At 44.1% G+C, this 25,043-nt stretch overlaps 2 protein-coding genes across 2 annotated transcripts in view; both read right to left on the bottom strand.

Moving 5' to 3' along the window:
* LOC306923545 (protein phosphatase 1H-like) overlaps window positions 1–25,043 on the bottom strand; it is a 104,227-nt gene that overhangs the window by 44,983 nt on the left and 34,201 nt on the right. The window lies entirely within an intron of this gene.
* Window positions 20,402–22,501, bottom strand: LOC306923221 (solute carrier family 15 member 2-like; the record flags this gene model as incomplete). The annotated part of the gene is made up of 1 exon (XM_079501247.1): window positions 20,402–22,501. One exon carries the CDS (start codon window positions 22,499–22,501, stop codon window positions 20,402–20,404), a length of 2,100 nt encoding a protein of 699 aa, XP_079357373.1.

Genomic DNA, 25,043 nt, shown 5'->3' with positions numbered 1-25,043 from the left:
TCGCGCTATATTATGGATATATAACTATTCTCTCCCTCTCTCTCTCTCATATATCTCAAACACGTTATACATTCGCGTCTGTGAGTAGATCGGCGACCCGTTTCCTACCTGCAGCTGCTCCATCTGTCTGTCAAACCTCCACCTCGGTCATTTTATTATTTAATATCTCCGACCGACGGCGACAGTCAATGAGAGTCAAGCTCGGCTATATTAATTAGGTGGCTAACACAACAAGCTAGCCTGCAAAATAAAACCTCTACTGCAGAGAGAACACATGTTTGCAGTTGCCTGATGATCAGTTGTCACTTGTCACTCTTGTGGTGTTTCCCCATCTCCCTTCTTCCATAAAGGATATAATAATTATGTCCACGTGCGTCGTGCACAACTCCACTCATCTAGTAAGTTGTAAACATTGCCAACATGCATCGCGCCCGTTCTTTTAACGAGCCGTGTGTTACCATAGCGTTGTTTTACTTTATACACACACACACACACACACACACACACATGCATGATTCTGCATCGATGTGGTGATGTGACATTACGGACATAATCGATGCGTTTGCTGTTGATTTTCCTCTGAAGGCATTCCAGCCTTCCAGGCAATGTTACCTGTTAGCTAAGCTTCATGCGTTAGCTTTCTGCTTCTGACTGGGACAGCGACTAGTCTGGGACAGATCGAGCGACTGAGACTCTGAGTCATAAAGTCATTATTTCGTAAAAACAATTTCAAAGCGGAGATTTGATTCGGAGAGCCTCTTCATCTGTGATTTACAACAGCTGGTCATCACAATACATCGCGGATGCGTTCGCGCACCTCTCCCGTACACTCTCAGTAACCTCAGTAGTTAATTTAACTCTGAGTCAGAGTTAAATGAACACTCGTGTTTTTAGTGTGTAAAAAGCTCAATGAGAAGTGCCCTTCTCAGAAAGTCCCTAGTATAATTAGGGTAGGCTATAGGCTACTATATTTTTATTGTACATTTTATTTTCTTGACAAGTGACAAAGCACCCATAGGGTTTTAGTTCTGCTTGGGGGGAAAACAGTGTCATCATATTAGGACTTGAAATAATAAATATGTTCATTCAGTCAGAACTATTCTGGGTTTTGTTTTAATAGTCATGATAATGAATAATGATATACTGTATTTGGTTAAGTCAAAGCTATGTTAAATCCATCTTTGCCCACTACTAGTATTTGTTACCTTCAGGTGTGCTAATACTACACAGATTAATATACATTTACAAATAGCCTATATCTTTATAATTTTTTATATTTGAATTTATTATCAGTTATCGGTATCGGTCTTGAGAAGCAGGATGTTATCAATATCGGTTAAAAAAAAGTAATGGTGATGGGCCATGGTGGTCTGCTGGCCCTGCAATATGAGTACTTTTACTTGTAGTACTTTAAGTACATTTTGATGCCGATACTTTTGTACTTTTACTCAAGTACATTTTCAATTCCATACTTTTACTTGTAACGGAGTAGTTTTAAATTGCAGTATTGGTACTTTTACTTAAGTAAAACAATTGAGTACTTTTTCCACCACTGTATGCCTATCTGTTGGCCAGGTATAGTAGTGACTCATCACAACCAAAATGGTGCACCCCCCGAATTTGCATACCAAAGGTGCGAGGTTTGCAAGCCCTATTGGGGGTTCAGTGTCTTGCTCAAGGACACTTGGACAACTAACTCTGGGGGAGCTCGAACTGGCAACCTTGCGGTTGCCATCCAGCCACTCTTCCTGAGCCACTGCCGCTGCGGATTCTATGCGCGTGACCGAGGAACGCACATGTGGGCCAGTTAAAAAAAAAGGTCCCCCCCCCACCTGGGTAGCCACAGAAACGTCTCTGCTTTTGCATGTGACAGACAAGACAGTGCACTTTTCATATTCATATTCCTCACACAAAGATGCCTGGTATATCTCAAATGGTCAAATCAATATTTGATTAAGGAATATAATATGCCTTTTGTATTATCAGCAAAATGTCGATTTTTATGTTAGACATTAAGGAAATTAGGATTCTCAGATTTAAAAACAAAAAACGCTGCTTATCAATAATATAAATATAATAATACAAATGTGCGTCAGTACGTCCTACCAATGGGAGCTCTTCGCTGACAGGTGAGTCAGGAGGAAACAACAGAAGTGACAACAACACAGAGAAATGTGTGTGGTGGGGAGGAACTAATTGGCATAATTATGACTAAATTGGGGGGAAGGGGGGGGAAAGAAAAAACTAAGACAGAATAGAAAGGAGTCAAGCCTTTCATCTGTGAACAGAGAGGAAAGAGAGAGAGCGTGCGTGCGTGCGGCGTGCGTGCGTGCGTGCGTGCGTGCGTGCGTGCGTGCGTGCGTGCGTGCGTGCGTGCGAGAGACATGGGCTGTCATATTTCACTAAACTCATCTTCACGTCGTCCCAGACTCAGTTCACCTTGGGGGCCTGGATATGGATATGACCTTAATTACACTGTCTGCAACTGTGGCTGGAAGTGCTCAAGAGTTTTTTGTACTTTACACTGTAAGAAGCAATACAGAAATGCAATACAGCAGTGGTTTTCAACCCTTTTCACATAAAGGCCCTTACGTTGTCTGCATTTGAGCCACGGACCACCATTTGAAGACATTTATTCTCTCAGACCGTTGATCAAAATAAGAATTCTTTACATTCTCTAATTGTGTAGAATTCTTGAAGTAGTGCAATTATGTAACTCTTGAGAGCGTAAAATAAAACCAAATGGACCCGCAGAGGCGTATCTACAATAAGGTGAGGACAGGCGTCCGCCTGTCCAAATCCGTTTTCTGCCTGGCCAAAATCCAGACACCAGGACAAAAACCAGACCTGAGAACTATTAGTGGACAGCTGATTGGCCGTTGCGGTAGAGCGCGGTCCTCAATCACCCATTGGAATGTAAATGCATGCCTTTCAGCCTTTGTATCCTACTGTCTGGCAGGTATATCTTTGTATCCTACAGTCTGGCAAGGTATATATATCTTTGTATCCTATTGTCTGGCAGGTATATCTCTTTGTATCCTACTGTCTGGCAGGTATATCTCTTTGTATCCTACTGTCTGGCAGGTATATCTCTTTGTATCCTACTGTCTGGCAGGTATATCTCTTTGTATCCTACTGTCTGGCAGGTATATCTCTTTGTATCCTACTGTCTGGCAGGTATATCTCTTTGTATCCTACTGTCTGGCAGGTATATCTCTTTGTATCCTACTGTCTGGCAGGTATATCTCTTTGTATCCTACTGTCTGGCAGGTATATCTCTTTGTATCCTACTGTCTGGCAGGTATATCTCTTTGTATCCTACTGTCTGGCAGGTATATATCTTTGTATCCTACTGTCTGGCAGGTATATCTCTTTGTATCCTACTGTCTGGCAGGTATATCTCTTTGTATCCTACTGTCTGGCAGGTATATCTCTTTGTATCCTACTGTCTGGCAGGTATATCTCTTTGTATTCTACTGTCTGGCAGGTATATCTATTTTTTGTTTTCTCAAGGTAAGGTCTGTTCGAGCTGATTTACCATCTTGTTTGCTTCATAATAATATTGGTCTGTCACATTTTTACATTAGAAAATGTACTTAGATTCTCCAGAGAAAAAAACGTGTAAATGCTAATGTTAAATGACACCACTATTTACCGGAAGTGGGCGTGGAAAGCGGGCTGTGAGATAGGCCTATTGCGCTTATGTTGTTAATTAAAGAGGCAGGTCATTCACATAGTAACTCAAATTGCATGAAATCGTAACAAAAATAACAAAAGAAAAAAAACGTTTCACAATCCCTACCTTTTAAGTAAAAGTCCCTTTAGTAAATGTACTTAGTTACTTTCCACCACTAGACGTGCAACATGGGCTGTCATCTCCACTTACCCCATTTTCACATTCTGCCCCTAACTTTGACGCGGTGGAGGCCTCTGGTCATGACCTTAATCCATTCTGGGCGGGAACCCCTTTTGGTGTTTTAAGGATTATGTTATACATTACATTACATTACATTACAGTCATTTAGCAGACGCTTTTATCCAAGCTATTTTAGCTATTGAAAAATAGCAGATCTACAAGCTCATAGCGCGGCACCGAGTGCCACGCTACGAGCTTGTAGGTCTGCTATTTTTTGAAAAATCATGACAATGTGGCGCAAATCTTTGAATGTACATTATTTCAGAGTGAACGTTTTTAACTCAAATCTTTGCTTCCGGGGCGTTCCAGGAACAACATATTTTCAGATGGCGTCAAGGGGTCCTTGACATGAAATATTGAGCACCACTGATACAGAAACATAGGTATTTCAGAAAACTACGTTTCTTTTAAAAATGTCGACGTCAGGCCTAAATGGGTTAATTACACCGTCTACACACACTACACTGTGGTCTAGTGCGTGGCCTATTTTTGGTCTTGGCCAACTTTCCTCTGTAGCACTACTGTAGTTGAAATACATAATGTTGCTGAACTGGCAGAAAGCACAATGCTCAGAAGCTCTGGGGATCGAGAACCGACTGGTTTGTGGAGAAACTGTAACACTAATAACTAGGCCAACCGTATAGCGCTCGCTCACTGCTATACCAACCACACACTCTGTGTGTGTGTGTGTGTGTGTGTGTGTGTGTGTGTGTGTGTGTGTGTGTGTGTGTGTGTGTGTGTGTGTGTGAGTGTGTGTGCGCGTGTCACTGTTTTAATGAGCTCATAATGCTTCTAAGTGGGTTTAAAATTAGGTGTTTGTACTGAGTGCTGAGAAACGCAATCCAAACTAGAAGAAGTAGAATAAGTTGTTTTTCTTTTCTTTTCTAGTAAAAGGGTATCTTTGAAAAACCAAAGAAAAGGACCCACTCTCTCTACGTCGTCCTCAGACGAGCCCTCCATCGGCGTCTCCAGTCATCTCGGTTCTCCATACATCTGGCCAGCTCAGTTGTGCTTTCTGCACCAGCATCTTTCTGTAGTACTGTACGTCCATAGGTAGGTGTGGGACGTTCTCTTGATTCGATGCATGTGTGTTGGTTCCCGCAGTACAAGCTTTTTGGCCGGGAGTTCTTGGTGTCGGTGGCAGTGGCCAGCTATAGTCTCATCCTCCTTATTGCTATCTTCTCTGTTACACATGGCAATGCCACGTACAGTGGCCAGCTAGTCTCATCCTCCTTACTGCTATCTTCTCTGATACACTTGGTAATGCCCCGTACAGACGCTTGTTGGTGATGTGCTCGTCCTGGTTGATGTTCACTGTCAGAAAAATTTTGCTCTTTGAAGAGCAAAATGTTTGTGCGACCGCAGGTCGCATTTACTATGAAATCGTAAATCTCCCATCAGTCACTCAATATCCCCATACATGGGAATGCCCGTCACTCATTATCCCCAAAGACACGTCATTACAGCTGTGTGTGAGAGTCATGGTGCTCTGAGACACTGCACTCTCCTTTTCCTCAATAATTGACTCCAGCACACTTCCAATCACCACCGTCCGGCACCGCAAGTGTCTTTGTTCTTCAACATACATACGTGATCTTTATTTAACCATGAAAGTCGCGTTGAGAACCAGCTCAACTGCGTTAACTATAAACGCAGTCTGCGGACCCCCATCTGACAATATTTTGTGCCATTTAGCCTGATTTATTAGGGTTCAAGCAATCTGGGAAACCATTGGCAAAAGAAAAGTCTTGAGAGATTAGGGTTCAAGTGGTAAACCCGGTGGCTTCTTTTGGGGATGGTTTTCGCAGACCTGACCGCCTGTTTCTCTTGCATGAACCTGGCAGCACTGTATTAAACCTCTACTGCAAGTGAGATCTAGCCAAGACGGGGCCAATCATCATCATCATTTTTCGACTGCGGTCGAGATCGTTGATTTCACAATGCCACGCCAGACTTCCCGGTCCTTCATTGCCACCCCCAGTTCCTGCTTACTGATGCCTGTGTCCCTAGCGATAACATCAGGGAACGACAGTTTTCTACCTCTGGTCTGCTTTGAGGCAGGACTCCAGAGAAGAAGGGAAGATATAACCTCATTGTCAGATCTGTAGCAGTGGCCGGCAAACTGTGTTCTTCTGGATCGGACTAGTGAAGAAACACAGGGAAGGTTGCCGTATATTAGATTAGTCGATGGGTGGCTCTTCCAAGACAGATTTTGCGCTCTCATTAGAAGGCGGTGTAAGTGCCATCCAACCGTTTCTCTAGTTTATTTGAAAGTGTCCATGTCTCGGAGCCATAGAGTAGAATCGGCTCAACGGTCGTCCTAAATATTTTTACTTACCCAGCTTACGTACTAAGCTGGGATGACCAGATCTTATGCATGTCATTGCAGGCTGACCAGGCCATACCCTTCCTAGTTTGAATGTCCTTTTGGGAAGAAGATATATATGAACCCAAATACTTGTAGTCATCAACCTGTTTCAGAGGAGTGTTGTTAAGTGTTTTTATAATGTGGTTATTGTTGGATTTGCATGTATTTACGTATTCAGTTTTTGTCTCGTTGACGGGGCCAAAGCAGCAGTTGCAGCACAGTTACAATGTGAATAACAGAGAATGTAACTAAGTACTACTACCACAAAATGATCAAATACAACTAAAACATCTGCCAATGCCACATTAGTTACTCCATGATTACAAGGCAGCAGGAAACCGCATTCACCATGGCATGTAAAAGCAGGCGATTACTGCCAGAGCAATGATGTAAGGAGGGGAGAAAGCAAACAAAAGGCCACAGGGTTAGCTAGTTAGGGTTCTCACGGTCATGACGGCATGTTTTGCGATTAACGGTTTGTATACAGTATATACATGTATTTTGCCTTTTGGCTTTGCTAAACAATCGAACAGATGAAGTGGGAAAGGATGAATGGAAATGATTCAGACGATAATGCAAGGTAATTGTGATTATATCGAATAACTGATTGGGGCGATTATGTCATTGTGACAATCCTAGTTACACTATGCAGATCCATGTTGGTTACTCGTTCATGTCTTTGTTACTTTGCTTTATATCACTTGACTGACCACAGGTGATGCTAATTAGGTTATTTCGATCAGCTGCTACATACGTTTGATGTTTACCTGCAGTGTTGTTTTTGGCGGCAGATTTCTATTTTAGTTTTATAGTCTTTATAGTCTTTTGAATAGTTTCCATTTAGTTTTAGTCACATTTTAGTCACCTGGAATGTTTTAGTGTTTAGTCTAGTTTTAGTCGACTAAACATCATACGATTTTAGTCGACTAAATCTACTGAAAATAGCCATTTTCAGCATGCAAGTGTAAAATGACTTATACTGGATCTCTTGCCAATAGTCCCTTCCTAACATTTTAGTTTAGTTTTTAATTGTTGACGAAATTATCAGTATATTTAGTCTTAGTTTTAGTCATCATAGCTTAGTTTTCGTCAGTGAAAAAAGGTAGTCGACGGACATTTTTCGTCTTAGTTTTAGTCGACTCACTGTTTGCCTAGTATATATATATATATATATATATATATATCCTAGTTTCCTTGAAGCACTTATACTACAGTGTCCTCTTTCTTTGCACACACTATAATCCAAAGTGGCCATTTATCCCCATCACTAGAGGACTATGGTTTATCACATTCACTCTGATCTTGCACTTGTAAGTCACTCTGGATAAGAGCGTCTGCCTAATGCCCATACCACGTTGTAAATGGTCTTAAGTGCTCTGCTGAAGACCGGGGAGTCTCGGACTATATACTGTACTGTGCAGTGAAATCATTGCATTCATTTTTAATTGACTTCAATTGAATTCTCATTGAGAAGAGAGGCCCTAAGACATGCTCTTTATTAGTTAACAAGTGCTTTGCTAGTTTTATTTGAAAAGGATATGCAGGGACCTTCATATAAGAGAATTAAGGTTTTGACGGCTCTAGCAGTGATTCTCAACCCGTTTGGTAAATGGTAAATGGTGCATTTATATAGCGCCTTTATCGCCCATTCACACACACATTCATACACCGATTGCAGCGGAAGCCATGCAAGGTACCAACCAGCACATCGGGAGCAATTTGGGGTTCAGTGTCTTGCCCAAGGACACTTCGACATGTAGCCAGGAGGAGCCGGGATTCGAACCACCGACCCATGGATCATTGGACGACCTGCTCTACCTCTTGAGCCACAGTCGCCCAGACCCAGGGATCATTGGACGACCTGCTCTACCTCTTGAGCCACAGTTGAGCCACAGTTTAATTTCAAGGACCCCTACGGACCCCCATTTTGACCTGAGATCAGATTCTAAAAATGTCTTCTACATCCTGACAGTTTTCTGAAAAAGCTATGTTTCTATGTCCGTCGTTCTTCGATTTTTCAAAAATAGCAGACCTGTAGATCTGCTATTTTTCAATAGCTAAAGCATAACATAATGCTAACACCAAAAGGGGTTCCCGCCCAAAATGGGTTAATGTCATTTCTATCTCTCGGATCCCCAATTTATATTGTAAAATAATTTAACTCTGAGAGTGAACAAATGGAACCAAATGGACCCGTTGGGTACAGTTCAATTGGAAGTGATAAACAAAAGAAACGAGGACCTGTAACAGAGACCTTGTAGAGCTTGTAGATCTGCTATTTCCAAAATATATTTACACACCACCATTGTACAATGAAGTTCTAAATTATATAAAAACATGGCTTAAGTAAGTGGTTACTCGGACGAATTGAGTTTCATAGATTATAGATATGTCGATTCATTGAAAAAAATAAAAAAAATGTCCAAAATGACTTAGGAAGCCACGTTCAAAGTGGTTGAAATATAAAACGTCAACATTTCTCACATGAAACAATGTAGATACAGTATGTGTTCAGTAAACCCTCAACTGTACACATATGTTTCATACACGGTACCTTCCTCCGTGTTAACCCATTTTGACCTGAGATCAGATTCTAAAAATGTCTTCTACATCCTGACAGTTTTCTGAAAAAGATATGTTTCTATGTTTCTATGTCAGTCGTTCTTCGATTTTTCAAAAATAGCAGACCTACAAGCTCGTAGCGTGCCACTCGGTGGCGCGCTATGAGCTTGTAGATCTGCTATTTTTCAATAGCTAAAGCATAACATAATGCATTGCTAACATGGGTTAAACGGGTCCATTTGGTTCCATTAGTAAAATTAACACACATGGATGTTATGGTTTAGGGTTGATGTGCCCTGCAGTACAGTACAGTACAGTACAGTACAGTAGCATGTGTGCATCATGTGATCACCCCCAGGCTAGCCTTTTGGTGTGTGTGTGTGTAGTGTGTGTGTGTGTGTGTGTGTGTGTGTGCGTGCGTACTGGCGGTGCCTAACGCAGTTTCCTTCTGGAATTGAGTGGACTGCAACGCAGCCATATTTTGCGAGAGAAATAAGCAACCAGAACTATGAGCCACATTTGTGGACTTCTGGGTCAATCAGCAATTGATGAGGCAAATAAGACTCCAGACAATAGTGTAGAGTAGACACATACATCGTTTTCTCTTTTCTTTTCGTTTTTGTGTAGCCGTCCGATCTACAAGATGAGCATTAGGAACACCAAAATAAGCAACTAAACTTAAATTCCATGCTAGAAGGCTTTCTTACCTTTTATTTGTAGTTGTCCCGTCCCCACCAAAGAGGTCCAGTGTTATTTTGTGCATTATTGGCTATTTCCCCTACCATAAGACCTCAATGGGGGTTTGGTTTTTGTGCTAATTCGCTTATTTCCATCGACATAAGTAGTAAAGTGTGCCGCTTGGGATACTATTTACATTATGAAGAGAGGATATACAAAAAAAAAGGTTTTTTGAGCGATGGAAATAAGCGAATTAGCACAACATCCCATAGCCCCTTTCAATTCAATGCAATTCATTGAGGGCTCAGGGCTTATGGTAGGGGAAATGGCTAATAATGCACTTTTGCACAAAATAACACCTGGACCTCTTTGGTGGGGACGTAACAACTACAACTAAAAGGTAAGAAAGCCTTCTAGTATTAGAATTCTCCTTTAAGAAACAAGCCCCCCAAAAAAGAAGAACGCAACCCTCACATGGCAACACTGGTTGACTGTGACATTGTGTATATTTAGCGCCTTCATTTCCCGCTTGGGAATTAATAAGGTATATCTCATCTCAATGAATCCCTTATGAGGATTCACAAAACAAATCACACCAACAAGCACCACACATGAACGCTTTGGGCCGTATTTTGTGTGTCATAAGTAATAGGTCTTAGTACTTAACTTAAGACCTGGAGGCGTGGCCAATGCTGCATGTTTAGCTATTTTGAGTGGCCAAACAGCATTGGCCACACCTTCTTAAGTTAAGTTATAAGACCTGGTATTTAAGACACTCAAAATAGGGCCCTTTGACTCTTCTGTGGTTCTCAGCGTGGGGGTGCGCTGGTCCAGGGGGTGCGCTGGTCCAGGCAGACCCAGCGGTCCTTGGTACCAGGGGCTACCCAGCTAAATTTGTCAACCCATTTAGACCTGAGGCCGATTTTAAAAAACGCCTTCTAAAACCTTACCTAAGGTTCTCTGAAAACCTTCAAATTCGTATTTAAAAAATCACACCCGTGTGAACTGAGTGGTGTAAGGTTTTATATAGCATGATCAGCTGTGGTCTGACGTAATGTCTGACGTAATGAAATAAGGTAAGGTATTATGTAGCCTGATCAGCTCTGATCTGACGTAATGAAATCACACCCGGATGTGATTTCACAACTGGCTTTTTCTGTGCAGAGAAAATGACCATGGTTGCTACGGTCATCCAGTTCACCCGGGTGTGATTTAATTACGTCAGAAATTATTTTGAACATAGCAACCATGCTCATTTTTTTCTGCACACAAAAGCCAGTTGTAGGAGTGGTTTACACCACTCAAAAAAAGAGAGTGAAATTATAGTTGCTATAATGACACACAAAGGTAGGTCCCGGCATATAGGTTACACCAGGTCTAAATGGGTTAATCTGAGCACGAAAACAGCATGGTTGTTTTTCACCACCTGTGCGCAACCTAACACACACACAAACACACGCACATATTAACTGTATATATGGTGATTTCGGGTGTGCCAGTACAGTACAGTACAGTACAGTACAGTACAGTACAGTACAGTACAGTACAGTACAGTACAGGGACCCCCACACGGTAACTCTGTCATTTCTCGACCGTTTCGGACGCGGGGCGGCTCACCGGAATCGGGCCGGCACGCTGGGTGCGTTCCTGTGGGTCTGGAACCCCCCCCCCCCCCCCCCCGCCGGGGACCCCACACGGAGTTGCACCACTTACTTCACACGGGTGTGATTTTTTAAATTTTATATAATTTATCTTCCCCCCAAGCTTTTTTCACATTTTTGAGTGGTGTAAACCACTCCTACAACTGGCTTTGTTAGTGCAGAAAAAATGAGCATGGTTGCTATGTTCACCCTGTTCACCCGGGTGTGATTCCTACAACTGGCTTTGTTAGTGCAGAAAAAATGAGCATGGTTGCTATGTTCACCCTGTTCACCCGGGTGTGATTTCATTACGTCAGACATGATTGCATTACATCAGACAGGCTATATAAGAAGACCTTACACCACTCAGTTCACACGGGTGTGATTTTTATTTAACTACATTGCAAAAGGAGTAGCATTACTTTTGACAGTGCAGAAACATAATTGCCTTCCTTGATGTGTTAATGAGCATCAACGACCATCACCTGGACAGTCACAGACACACAGCTCCCCTCTACAGAACACTTGAATATGATGGAATATGATTAAAGCTTTTATTTATTTTTTGAATTTGTTTTCTTCGATTTTTTTATTTTATTAAATCGATTCATATCGTCTGTATTAATATCGATATATATCTATATACGATATATCATTACATGCCTAAATAAAAGCATTTTTTCTTCTTCTGACACTTCACCATTGGTGTCCTGTCTTCCACATGATAACCACCCCTGGCATCTCTCTTCCATTTGGCATCCTTCATGGAAGATGAGAGATCAAAGCGGTCAAACAATATCACCTTTAGTCTTAGTCTCTACATTGTTGGCAGGGGAAAACATTCAGTGGTAGTTTTCTGGTTGCTGTTCAACATAACCAAAGTCATCGCCAACTGGTCCTCTTCTGGTTGGACAGATTTTTGAGTATGGACCCTGTTGTAAACAAGTGTAATGCTTAATTGGGTCGTCCACTCACAGTTAACAGCCTTTGTATTGAGTCTGTGCTTGAAATGTACTGTAATTCTGCAAACTGTTAATACAATTTTCAATCAATCAATCAAACCACTTGCTGTGAAGATGGGTAAAAAATGGGTGAAGTTGTCCTTTAAGTTTAATTAATTACATTTTTATAATGGAATTACATTTGGTGTTTTTTCCTCTTTTCTTTGTTGCTGCTCTGTTATGGTTTAACGTGAATATTTTTCACATTTGGGGCCATGCAGTGGCCAGCTTTTCCGGTAGAACCAAAGTGACCAAGTCTATCATAACAAGTGACTTTAGTTACAGAGATAATCTTCCCCTTTTTCCAACATTTTATATTATTTTCCATATTAATTTGAATATGTTTCACATTTAGTGAATTCATATTATCACATACACCATATTTGGGCTTATTGGCTGAAACTTGTGTTTCCAACTTTTGCAGGAGAAACAAGCGACCAGGTTTTATAACGAGCCCAAAACACTCTTTAAAAAAAAAGAAGAAAAAAAAAGCTGCATAGTTACAAGAGACAATAACTGTGCTTTCATCAACCATGGGGGCCTGTTGGGCACCTCCAACATCCCTCCGTAGTTCTTTGAACCAGCGTGGAGAAATTACATGGTTTATTAAATCGGCGCATTCGGTCTGGGTTATTTCTGAGTTCTTTTAGCACAATGAGATCCATCGTGGTTATCTTGCACTTTAGGGCCCTGTGTCCACCACCAAGATGTCCACCAAAACGCCAGCAGCTTGGCGATGGGCATTTCATTTGTGTGCATGCGTAAGCGCAAGCAAGGCGCCCGGATGTTGGACGCCTGCGAGTGCTTTTAGCCTTACAGTGCCTTTTGCATTCCTTTAATCCAGCTCTCTTTCTCCCACTTTTTTTTTTAGTTTTTGTGTATTTTTCCCACTTACTCCTTGGCATTGATATCAAATTGGAGGGTAAACAACCAATAATAAGCAGACTTGCCAACTTTTTCTCCCCAAACATTATATTCTTTTGTTCTTTTTTTAAATATTTTATATTAATTCTTTAATTTTATATAGTTTCCTGGCTGGCTGGTGTCCTTATCGAATGGCAACACAATTATTGGACATAGTCTTTGTTTGTCTTCATGCCCTGGTTGTGCTACTACTACCTATAGAAGTCAAGACAAAACCAACACTTCTTTTCCAGAAGTAGGTCGGGAGTAGCATATTGTCGCTATCAGCCGGTAACACGTGGGAGTTTGTCCCCGTTACAATGCGCTAGACCTCTGAGAGATGGATTGCTGAGGTGGAGCGCCACACCTACCATCAGCTCCCAGTACTTCCCGCACGACTTGCGGCACACAAGCCGTGCTACTCATACGCTGAGTTGGCGGTGTCCGGGATCAAACCCATGAACTTGTGGTCCAAAGGCGAAAGCTCTACCGACTGAGCTACCCGGACACTTGGCAAAATGGCTGGCTCATCTCTAGTAACAACACCAACGAGTAAAAGCCAAACCACGGTTGTGACATGGTTACACTTCGAGGCTGCCCTCCATTTTGTTCAGATCTTTCGCTTGGTTCTTCTTGGGGACGGCGTCCTCCTCCTCTTTCACCTCCTGGCTGACCTTGACGACCTCGTCAAGGTCAGCCTTGACGAGGTCAAGGCTGACCTTGACCTCGTCAAGGTCAGCCTTGACGAGGTCAAGGCTGTAGAAGGTGTAGAAGTGGGCCATGATGGAGAAGATCAAGCACACGACCAGCAAGAGCGCGGCAAACAACAGGTTTGCCGCGATCAGCACTATGATGTACCCGACGGCGATGGTGAGCAGATAGCCGGCCTGCGGGACCGACTTCATGCTGGCCGGGGCCTGCGAATAGGAGAACTCCAGGCCCGTGATGGAGAACATCACCTCTCCGGCTGTTATCAGCACAAACATGGGGAGACCGGCAGTCCCCATGCACTTATAGACTTCCAGCAGGACGTTCCCCTGAAGAGGACCCTTATTGTACAGCGTGCTGCCGGCGATGAACATGGCCAATGACTTCATGACTACAGTTTTTGGGGTTTCTCGCTGTCGCTTCAATAAGTCTCGATTAAACATCCAAATCCGTCACACTGTCGTCTCGGAAGGAAGGACGTGTACGGTGTATTTATGAACCAGCCTGGTCCATCTATGATGACAGTATTACGACAGTACTACGACGTCAATAATGTTCAATACAATTCTCCTAATTAGGGATATGTTTGAAAAGCTCAGGGAACAAAGACTTGGGAGAGCTGTTTGTTCATCTGTGCAAGACATCACTCTAGTCTGTAAGCCATATGTCCAAAACTACTGGGTCAAACTGCACAACCAGTATGTCAATTTGTAGCTATGATTCCCTGCTTTCATATATGACATGAAAAACAGAAGTGAAAATGTCCCTAGAAAATTGCTAGCCTAGCAACCCTCTCTGAGCGGTGCCAACCGCCTCCATTAAGTGCCATTGTGTGTATGTCTGTCTGAGTAGGACCCATTGAACCCTGCAGCTGGGCCATTTCACAATGAGCAGTGAACTGATTGGGGTTGATTGCTGTGAGCTTATAGAGATTATTATGTTTTGTTTAATAGTATTGAAGGTTTTTGAAAAGTCGGGCCCCTACCTGGGACAAAATCTTTTCAGAAGAGGGTCCATGTGTGTGTGTGTGTGTGTGTGTGTGTGTGTGTGTGCGTGCGTGCACGCCCCGGTTTGGCCGTGTTCACATTTGCTTAGCGTGTGTGCGTGTGTGCGTGCGTGCGAGAGATAAAGAGTGAAGGAGGATGAAAGGGCGGAGGAGTGAATGAGCTATACTCTTTGACGTCTCCGTCTCCCCCCCATCTACAAAGGATCTGACATCACACACACCCACCCAGAGAGAGAGAGAGAGAGAGAGAGAGAGAGATAGATAGATGTGGAGAGAGGAAGAGAGACACAGATCGAGAGAGAGTTTTCTTTTACAGCTGCTTCTGCATGTACTACATTTCCCATAAAAGCCACCTGAATTGAAATGGACGGACAGACGTGGGACAGCTTTATCATCATTTATCAAGGCCGTCTCCTCCGTCAACCAGAATGCATAATGTAAGAAACTAGAAAGGGAGAAAGAGTCAGCGCATTGTGATGTTATCTGGCATATACAGTAGAAAGAGTGTGAACATTAGGCCAGGAGGGACGTCACGTACCCCCATTTGATACAATTATATATCTCTAAGATGACGCCCAGCTACACTGTAACACCCGAGTGTTAAAATGGCATTATGTAAGTCTTTGTTTTAATGAATAAAATGTTATTTTGTACAATCTGTATGGTAGAGTATATGTTAATACAATGTGCAATAAAACAACGACCTCTGCATCCACGGTATGCACTACTGTACTACTGTACTGTTTATTATTCTAGTTTATTTTGCTAGCTTTAGTTATAATAATCATGTCTTCTTCTGTTTTCCACATGAATATAACCACATTATAACCATATAAAATGAAATGGGAGTTAAATGCTGCAATTTGTACAAATGACAAAATATGACTCCTAACGTGGTTGAAGTGGGACTCATCTAAAAGACCATCCCTGCAGCCCGGGACTCATTACATTGAAAACCTATTTACCTTCTTGGTAGAGTATGTTACAATATAAATCATACAATTGAGGTTGTATCCCTGTCAGTGTCTCCCTGCTCTTCTATTGAGGTTGTATCCCTGTCGGTCTCCCCCTGCTCTTCTATTGAGGTTGTATCCCTGTCGGTGTCTCCCTGCTCTTCTATTGAGACATTTAGATTGAGGTTGTATCCCTGTCGGTGTCTCCCTGCACTTCTATTGAGACATTGAGGTTGAGGTTGTATCCCTGTCGGTCTCCCCCTGCTCTTCTATTGAGGTTGTATCCCTGTCGGTGTCTCCCTGCTCTTCTATTGAGACATTGAGGTTGAGGTTGTATCCCTGTCGGTCTCCCCCTGCTCTTCTATTGAGACATTTAGATTGTGTGACAGGTCATATTGTCAGACCTCATGGAGCGCGAGAGATGGCAAAACAAAACGTTAAAATAAGGATTCAGCATGTTTAATGGCAACAGCGATTAGCACCGATCAACACACTTTGTCCCCGGGACTCTGATGCAGCTCGCGCACCCACGGAGGTGGGATTTATATATTTTGAGTCGGATCACTTCCGGCAAAATGATTGCGTTAACGGATAACAGAGTTTCGTGCAAACTGTACATCGTGCAAGTACATTAACGGTGCGCAAAGCAGCTCAGGTTATAGGCAGAGCACTGAGCTATACTGTATGTGTGCAACTGCAAAATGTGGAGTGAGATAGAGCACTAGTGTGGTGTGAGACCCTTCACAACGCTGACTCGAACCGAATAGGATGTCGGCCTTGATTAGTGTGGCTGGACGGTAAAGATGTCATCAGGGGTAGAGGAGGAAAGTCACACAACTCTTAACTCTTTTTTTTGTATCTACATTTTCATTCCACGATTTTTGTAACCCATTTTTTTCCACGTAGTGTCAATTGTCTATTGTAATTCTGGGCGCTATACACTCCCTCTGCGGACTGACCTCTTGCTTCCTTCAATGCATGAGGAGTCCAAGCCACTTCTTTTCACCTGACAGGGGGGGGGGGGGGGGGGGACGCGTTATTCCAACCAGTTCCTTTCCCCTCCGTCAGGCCAGAGGGAGGCAGTTTAGAGACCAGGATTACAGCATTTCTTTTTTGCCAGGGTACGTACCCTATGGCCTAGGGGCACGGGGAGAACACGCAAACTCCACACAGAAAGGCCCGTTTGCCAACCCAACCATGGGCACTGATGACGCGGAGGAGAGAACACGCGCTCCCCCCCCCCCCCCCCCCCAGCGCCCACAGCTGGTGCAGCTCTAACTCTGAGAGCTACAGACCCGTTAAGTGTCCATTTGGACCTGTGGTATAGTCCCTCAGAGCCCTGCACATTGAGAACCAGTGAGCCGGATCCCCTCTACAGAACTATACTACTGAAAGTGACTCGGTCTCATTTCTCTCCAAAAGCACTTGAATATGATGGAATATGATTAAAGCTCACATTTCACATCACACCCACCATAATTAACTATCCCCCCCATTTTTTATTTTGTTTTAATCGATTCGTATCGCCTGTATTAACTTTCAGCGCCATTGCCGACGATTAAAGTCAATTGACGCCTAATTTTTATACTGACGCTTAACGCCATTGCCGACGGCCTTTGGCAATTGAGCTTTTATAGCGCGTTCGATTGCTCGAGCCAAAATGCTACTCACGTTAGCAGGTTAGCTAGCTGTGTTGTTAGCACAGCACTGGATCGCCCATCTTAGATCGTCGTCGCCATAACAATCCATTCTATCCATTTCTTTCAATCGCCTGTATCTCCTATTCCTTGTCCCAGATGGCATTTTGGTCAAAACAGCGTTTCTTTGACGGCACAGATCTGACGATGTAGAGCTCTCCAGAGCTCCGGGCTGGATTCAGATTGTAAACAAGGCCTGCCTAGCTCCGTGTAGATTCCAAGGTTATGACTACTGCTCATGGACCGGAAACGGCGGCTTTTCAAAATAAGAGCTAAAATTAAAAAAATGCTGGCGTGAATTAGATCCTAATTTTTCAATAAATGATAGCGGCCTAAGTGTTAATATATTAATATATATCGATATACGATATCGTTAAAAAGCATTTTTTTTCTTCTGACACTTCACCATTGGTGTCCTGTCTTCCACATGATAACCACCCCTGGCATCTCTCTTCCATTTGGCGTCCTTCATGGAAGATGAGAGATCAAAGCGCTCAAACAATATCCTCTAGTCTTAGTCTCTACATTGTTGGCAGGGGAAAACATTCAGTGGTAGCATTCTGGTTGCTGTTCAACATAACCAAAGTCATCGCCAACTGGTCCTCTTCTGGCTGGACAGATTTTTGAGTATGGACCCACCCACTTGCTGTGAAGATGGGTCAAAAATGGGTGAAGTTGTCCTTTAAGTTTAATTAATTACATTTTTATAATGGAATTACATTTGGTGTTTTTTCCTCTTTTTTTTGTTGCTGCTCTGTTATGGTTTAACGTGAATATTTTTCACATTTGGGGCCATGAAGTTGCCAGCTTTTTCAGGAGAAACAAAGTGACCAAGTCTATCATAACAAGTGACTTTAGTCACAGAGATAATCTTCCCCTTTTTCCAACATTTTATATTATTTTCCATATTAATTTGAATATGTTTCACATTTAGTGAATTCATAATATCACATACACCGCCTACCAGCTCAGTGGCCTTGTGGTTAGAGTGTACGCCCTGAGACTGGGAGGTCAGGGTTCGATCCCCGGCCGGGTCATACCAAAGACTCTAAAAATGGGACCCAGTGCCTCCCTGCTTGACACTCAGCATCAAGGGTTGGATTGGGGGTAAGTCCCTGCGACATACTAGCGTCATGTCCAGGGGGTGTACTTGTACATCAAGCTGTCTCACGCTACAGAAACAGGAGATAGGATCCTGCCCTATGGGCCTCATGGCTCGGCAAGGCTACTTACATACACCGCCTGCTGTGTCTCCATATTTGGGCGTGGCTGAAACTTGTGTTTCCAACTTTTGCAGGAGAAACAAGCGACCAGGTTTTATAACGAGCCCAAAACACTCTTTTAAAAAAAGAAAAAAAAAAAAAAGCTGCATAGTTACAAGAGACAATAACTGTGCTTTCATCAACCATGGGGCCTGTTTGGCACCTCCAACATAGCCTGGCTAATAAGCCAGACCGAATCAGCCGTTGGCAAAAAAAAATTGCCTGCCGGTGGATTACGGTCTGGAGAGGCTCAATTGTACACCCATTTCCTACACCAGAGAACTGGTGTGGCCAATCGGGACACGGTATGCAATATGGGCGGGCTTTGGTACAGTGACGTTCAATGCTTGAGACCTTTGACTGACAGTAGCTCTAACCAATTGCGTCAAAGAGAAAATGTTTGAACCCGCCCCCCGGGAAACAAGATCCATACACAGCATCTCCAGACTCAAATACCACACGACAGTGTGATTTGAGTCTGGCTTATTAGCCAGGCAACCTCCAACATCCCTCCAGAGTTATTTGAACACGCTTGGAGAAATTACATGGTTTGTTAAATTGGCGCATTCGGTCTGGGTTCTTTTAGCACAATGAGATCCAATACATTGTTCTGAGATGGTCAAGAGAACGTATGGATGTATTGTGATGTGATCAATCTGTGTTGTTGTCTTGTTTTGCCTTGGAGATCATCGGCCTTATCCACAGTATATTTCTTGTATGTTTTATCTGGGAATGCATGAGCGTGGTTATCTTGCACTTTAGGGCCCTGTGTGTCCACCACCAAGATGTCCACCAAAACGCCAGCAGCTTGGCGATGGGCATTTCATTTGTGTGCACGCGTAAGCGCAAGCAAGGCGCCCGGATGTTGGACGACTGCGAGTGCTTTTAGCCGTCTCTGCGTTTTCAGCCGAGAAATACAGTAAACCCCATTGGACAGACACGGGGCCTTACAGTAAATACAGTAAACCCCATTGGACAGACACGGGGCCTTACAGTAAATACAGTAAACCCCATTGGACAGACACGGGGCCTTACAGTCCCTTTTACATTCCTTTAATCCAGCTCTCTTTCTCCCACTTTTTTTTTAGTTTTTGTGTATTTTTCCCACTTACTCCTTGGCATTGATATCAAATTGGAGGGTAAACAACCAATAATAAGCAGACTTGCCAACTTTTTCTCCCCAAACGTTATATTCTTTTGTTCTTTTTTTAAATATTTTATATTATTCTTTAATTTTATATAGTTTCCTGGCTGGCTGGTGTCCTTATCGAATGGCAACACAATTATTGGACATCGTCTTTGTTTGTCTTCATGCCCTGGTTGTGCTACTACCTAGAAGTCAAGACAAAACCAACACTTCTTTAAAACTCATTTCCAGAAGTAGGTCGGGAGTGGCTTATTGTCGGTATCAGCCGGTAACACGCGGGAGTTTGTCCCCGTTACAATGCGCTAGACCTCTGAGAGATGGATTGCTGAGGTGGAGCGCCACACCTACCATCAGCTCCCAGTACTTCCCGCACGGCTTGCGGCACACAAGCCGTGCTACTCATACGCTGAGTTGGCGGTGTCCGGGATCGAACCCACAAACTTGTGGTCCAAAGGCGAAAGCTCTATCGACTGAGCTACCCCGGACACTTGGCAAAATGGCTGGCTCGTGTCTAGTAACAACACCAACGAGTAAAAGCCAAAACCACGGTTGTGACATGGTTACACTTCGAGGCTGCCCTCCATTTTGTTCAGATCTTTCGCTTGGTTCTTCTTGGGGACGGCGTCCTCCTCCTCTTTCACCTCCTGGCTGACCTTGACGACCTCGTCGGGATCGACATAGGTGTAGAAGTGGGCCATGATGGAGAAGATCAAGCACACGACCAGCGAGAGTGCGGCAAACAACAGGAACTCCAGATACTGTTCTAGACCTGCCCCTTCCGCCACGATCAGCACTATGATGTTCCCGACGGCGATGGTGAGCAGATAGCCGGCCTGCAGGACCGACTTCATGCTGGCCGGGGCCTGCGAATAGGAGAACTCCAGGCCCGTGATGGAGAACATCACCTCTCCGGCTGTTATCAGGACATACATGGGGACCTGCCACGCGATGTGAACGTCGCTGGCCTTCACGTCCTCCATCCTGTGCGCCTCGAGCTTACCCGATTTCTCCAACAGGAGCACGGTGTAGGTGGCTCCGTGGTGCAGCTGGCCCAGGTCGAGAGAGGAGCAACTCTTTGACTCCATGTGACATTTGACGTCCGGATAGCGGTTCCTGGTCACGGTCATGTAAGGAGACGGGTCATAGTTGGCAGGCACCGTGATCTCCTCCTCGAACAGGGTCACCGCCTCGGGCTGGGCGTTGATGAACCTCACAAGGGGGTCCCCGCTCGCACTCTTCTCCGTACTGTCTTTCACGAGTTCACACAAGACTCCAGTGGCTCCGCGATACAAGATGAGAGTGTGGGCTTCCTGCGGCGTGAAGGTCCGTGTGCACTCGGACGTTTCGCCGTTAAAAGTGACCTCCATATTCAGTTCCTTCATGGCTTTCCCTAACGGAAGCCTCACATATTCAGCAGGGTCCTGAAGGTATCCGATTGGCAGCTTAAACAGGTCACCGTGTCCTGGGATCTTTAGGGTGACATCGTTCCCTGCCAGGTTGAAGACCTGCAGGAGACATTGCCCCGGAGGTGCAGGCTCCACCATCGTTTTCATCACGTTCACCTCCACCAACATGGCTACTCCAAAGGCCAACGCCACAAAGATCATTCCCATGGCCATCTTCCTCAGGGGTGTAACGTTGACTTTGCAGAAGCCAATGAAGGGGTATATGAGGAAGTCAAACATGGGCATCATCAGAAGGATGAGCAGAGGGTTGATCATTTGCATTTGGTCGGGTTTCAGGTTGAAATGGTCTCCGAAAGCCATGTTCATCCTGGTGGCTTGGAGGGTCCAACGTGAGCCTTGCTGATCAAAGAGGGCCCAGAACATGGGGAGAGGGATGAAGAGGACGAGAACCTTCAGAACCATCTTGATCTCCGTGATCAGACGGCTCGAGAACGTGTCCTCAGCCCAGTCCAGCCAGTGTTCCCTTGGCGGGTCATTCTTTGAGCTCTTCCAGCGGTTGCTTACGGCAGACCTGATGCACTTCCAGACGTCCAGCAGGACGTTCCCCTGAGGGGGACCCTTCTTGTACATCCCGCTGCCGGCGATGAACACGACCAAAGCCACGATCATCAGGGCTGCGGGAACTCCGAACGCCAGAGCATAGCAGTCGCCTCCGAAGCACTTCACGTCTCCCCTCAGCGACGGCGTGATGACGGTCGACAGGAGACTGCCGGCATTGATCGACATGTAGAAGATGGAGAAGAACCTGGCCCTCTCCATCACATGTTCCTCGTCAAACTGATCTCCTCCAAACGCCGCCACGCACGGTTTGATCCCTCCCGTGCCAAAAGCGATGAGGATCAGACCCAAGATGGACAGCGCGACGTGCGTCGTCCCGTCTCCCACCGTCGGAATGGCCCCGACGGACTTGAACAGATGGCCGAGGACATAGACTATGGATAGGTAGATGATAGTCTTGAACTTGCCAATCCAGGAGTCGGCGATGATGGCCCCCAGTATAGGTGTAAAGTAGCAGAGGCTGGAGAAGCCATGGTAGACGGCCGTGGAGAGGTTCTTGTCCCATCGCAGGTAGCTCACAAAGTAGAACATCAACACGGCCTTCATGCCATAGTAGGAGAAGCGTTCGCAGAACTCGTTCACCACTATGAACGAGATGCTCAGCGGGTAGTTGGTCCCGGGTATTTTCTTCGTCATGACTACAGTTTTTGGGGTTTCTCGCTGTCGCTTCAATAAGTCTCGATTAAACATCCAAATCCATCACACTGTCGTCTCGGAAGGAAGGACGTGTACGGTGTATTTATATACCAACCTGGTCCATCTGTGATGACAGTATTACGACAGTACTACGACGTCAATAATGTTCAATACAATTCTCCTAATTAGGGATGTGTTTGAAAAGCTCAGGGAACAAAGACTTGGGACTTAATGAGAACTGTTTGTTCATCTGTGCAAGACATATAGTCTGTAAGCCATAATGTCCAAAACTACTGGGTCAAACTGCACAACCAGTATGTCAATTTATAGCTATGATCCCCTGCTTTCATATATGAAAAACAGAAGTGAAAATGAAAATTGCTAGCCTAGCAACCCTCTCTGGGAGAGCTGATTTTTGAGCGGTGCCAACCGCCTCCATTAAGTGCCATTGTGTGTGTATGTCTGTCTGAGTAGGACCCATTGAACCCTGCAGCTGGGCCATTTCACAATGAGCAGTCAACTGATTGGGGTTGATTGGTGCACGCACGCACGCACACGCACGCGCACGCACACGCACACACACACACACACATTTCAACCAATCACATTGCTTCATCAAAATTACCTGTTGTATAATATAGAGTAACAAACTTACATATCATGCCTTTAAATATGATCAGGGAACTATATATATATATATATATATATATATATATATATATATAGGGGTGTTCCAAAGGGGGCCCTGGCAAAACAAATTTATTTTATACTTATACGAAAATAGCAACGTGTTCTGTGAGCTTATAGAGATTATTATGTTTTGTTTAATATTATTGAAGGTTTTTCAAAAGTCGGACCCCTCCCTGGGACAAAATCTTTTCAGAAGAGGGTCCGTAGTCGACAAATACACGACGAATACCTTTCAGGATTTAAATTCAAAAATAGCAAAAGTAGGAGATCTATATAAGAGGTGTGTGTGTGTGTGTGTGTGTGTGTGTGTGTGTGTGTGTGTGTGTGTGTGTGTGTGTGTGTGTGTGAGAGAGAGAGAGAGAGAGATAGAGAGAGAGAGATAAAGAGTGAAGGAGTATGAAAGGGCGGAGGAGTGAATGAGCTATACTCTTTGACGTCTCCCCCTCCCCCCGATCTACAAAGGATCTGACATCACACCCACCCACCCAGAGAGAGAGAGAGAGAGAGAGAGAGAGAGAGGGAGGGAGAGAGATAGAGAGAGAGAGAGAGGGAGACAGACAGACAGACAGACAGACAGACAGAGAGAGAGAGAGAGAGAGAGAGAGAGAGAGAGAGAGAGAGAGAGAGAGAGAGAGATGGGGAGAGAGGAAGAGAGACACAGATCGAGAGAGAGTTTTCTTTGACAGCTGCTTCTGCATGTACTACATTTCCTATAAAAGCCACCTGAATTGAAATGGACAGACGTGGGACAGCTTTATCATCATTTATCAAGGCCGTCTCCTCCGTCAACCAGAATGCATAATGTAAGAAACTAGAAAGGGAGAAAGAGTCAGCGCATTGTGATGTTATCTGGCATATACAGTAGAAAGAGTGTGAACATTAGGCCAGGAGGGACGTCACGTACCCCCATTTGATACAATTATATATCTCTAAGATGACGCCCAGCTACACTGTAACACCCGAGTGTTAAAATGGCATTATGTAAGTCTTTGTTTTAATGAATAAAATGTTATTTTGTACAATCTGTATGGTAGAGTATATGTTAATACAATGTGCAATAAAACAACGACCTCTGCATCCACGGTATGCACTACTGTACTACTGTACTGTTTATTATTCTAGTTTATTTTGCTAGCTTTAGTTATAATAATCATGTCTTCTTCTGTTTTCCACATGAATATAACCACATTATAACCATATAAAATGAAATGGGAGTTAAATGCTGCAATTTGTACAAATGACAAAATATGACTCCTAACGTGGTTGAAGTGGGACTCATCTAAAAGACCATCCCTGCAGCCCGGGACTCATTACATTGAAAACCTATTTACCTTCTTGGTAGAGTATGTTACAATATAAATCATACAATTGAGGTTGTATCCCTGTCAGTGTCTCCCTGCTCTTCTATTGAGGTTGTATCCCTGTCGGTCTCCCCCTGCTCTTCTATTGAGGTTGTATCCCTGTCGGTGTCTCCCTGCTCTTCTATTGAGACATTTAGATTGAGGTTGTATCCCTGTCGGTGTCTCCCTGCACTTCTATTGAGACATTGAGGTTGAGGTTGTATCCCTGTCGGTCTCCCCCTGCTCTTCTATTGAGGTTGTATCCCTGTCGGTGTCTCCCTGCTCTTCTATTGAGACATTGAGGTTGAGGTTGTATCCCTGTCGGTCTTCCCCTGCTCTTCTATTGAGACATTTAGATTGTGTGACAGGTCATATTGTCAGACCTCATGGAGCGCGAGAGATGGCAAAACAAAACGTTAAAATAAGGATTCAGCATGTTTAATGGCAACAGCGATTAGCACCGATCAACACACTTTGTCCCCGGGACTCTGATGCAGCTCGCGCACCCACGG

This window comes from Electrona antarctica, assembly GCF_951216825.1.
Source record: "Electrona antarctica genome assembly, chromosome: 5".
Lineage (NCBI taxonomy): Eukaryota > Metazoa > Chordata > Actinopteri > Myctophiformes > Myctophidae > Electrona > Electrona antarctica.
Note: the sequence above shows the minus strand (reverse complement) of the source record. Positions and strands in the feature narration are given on the sequence as shown.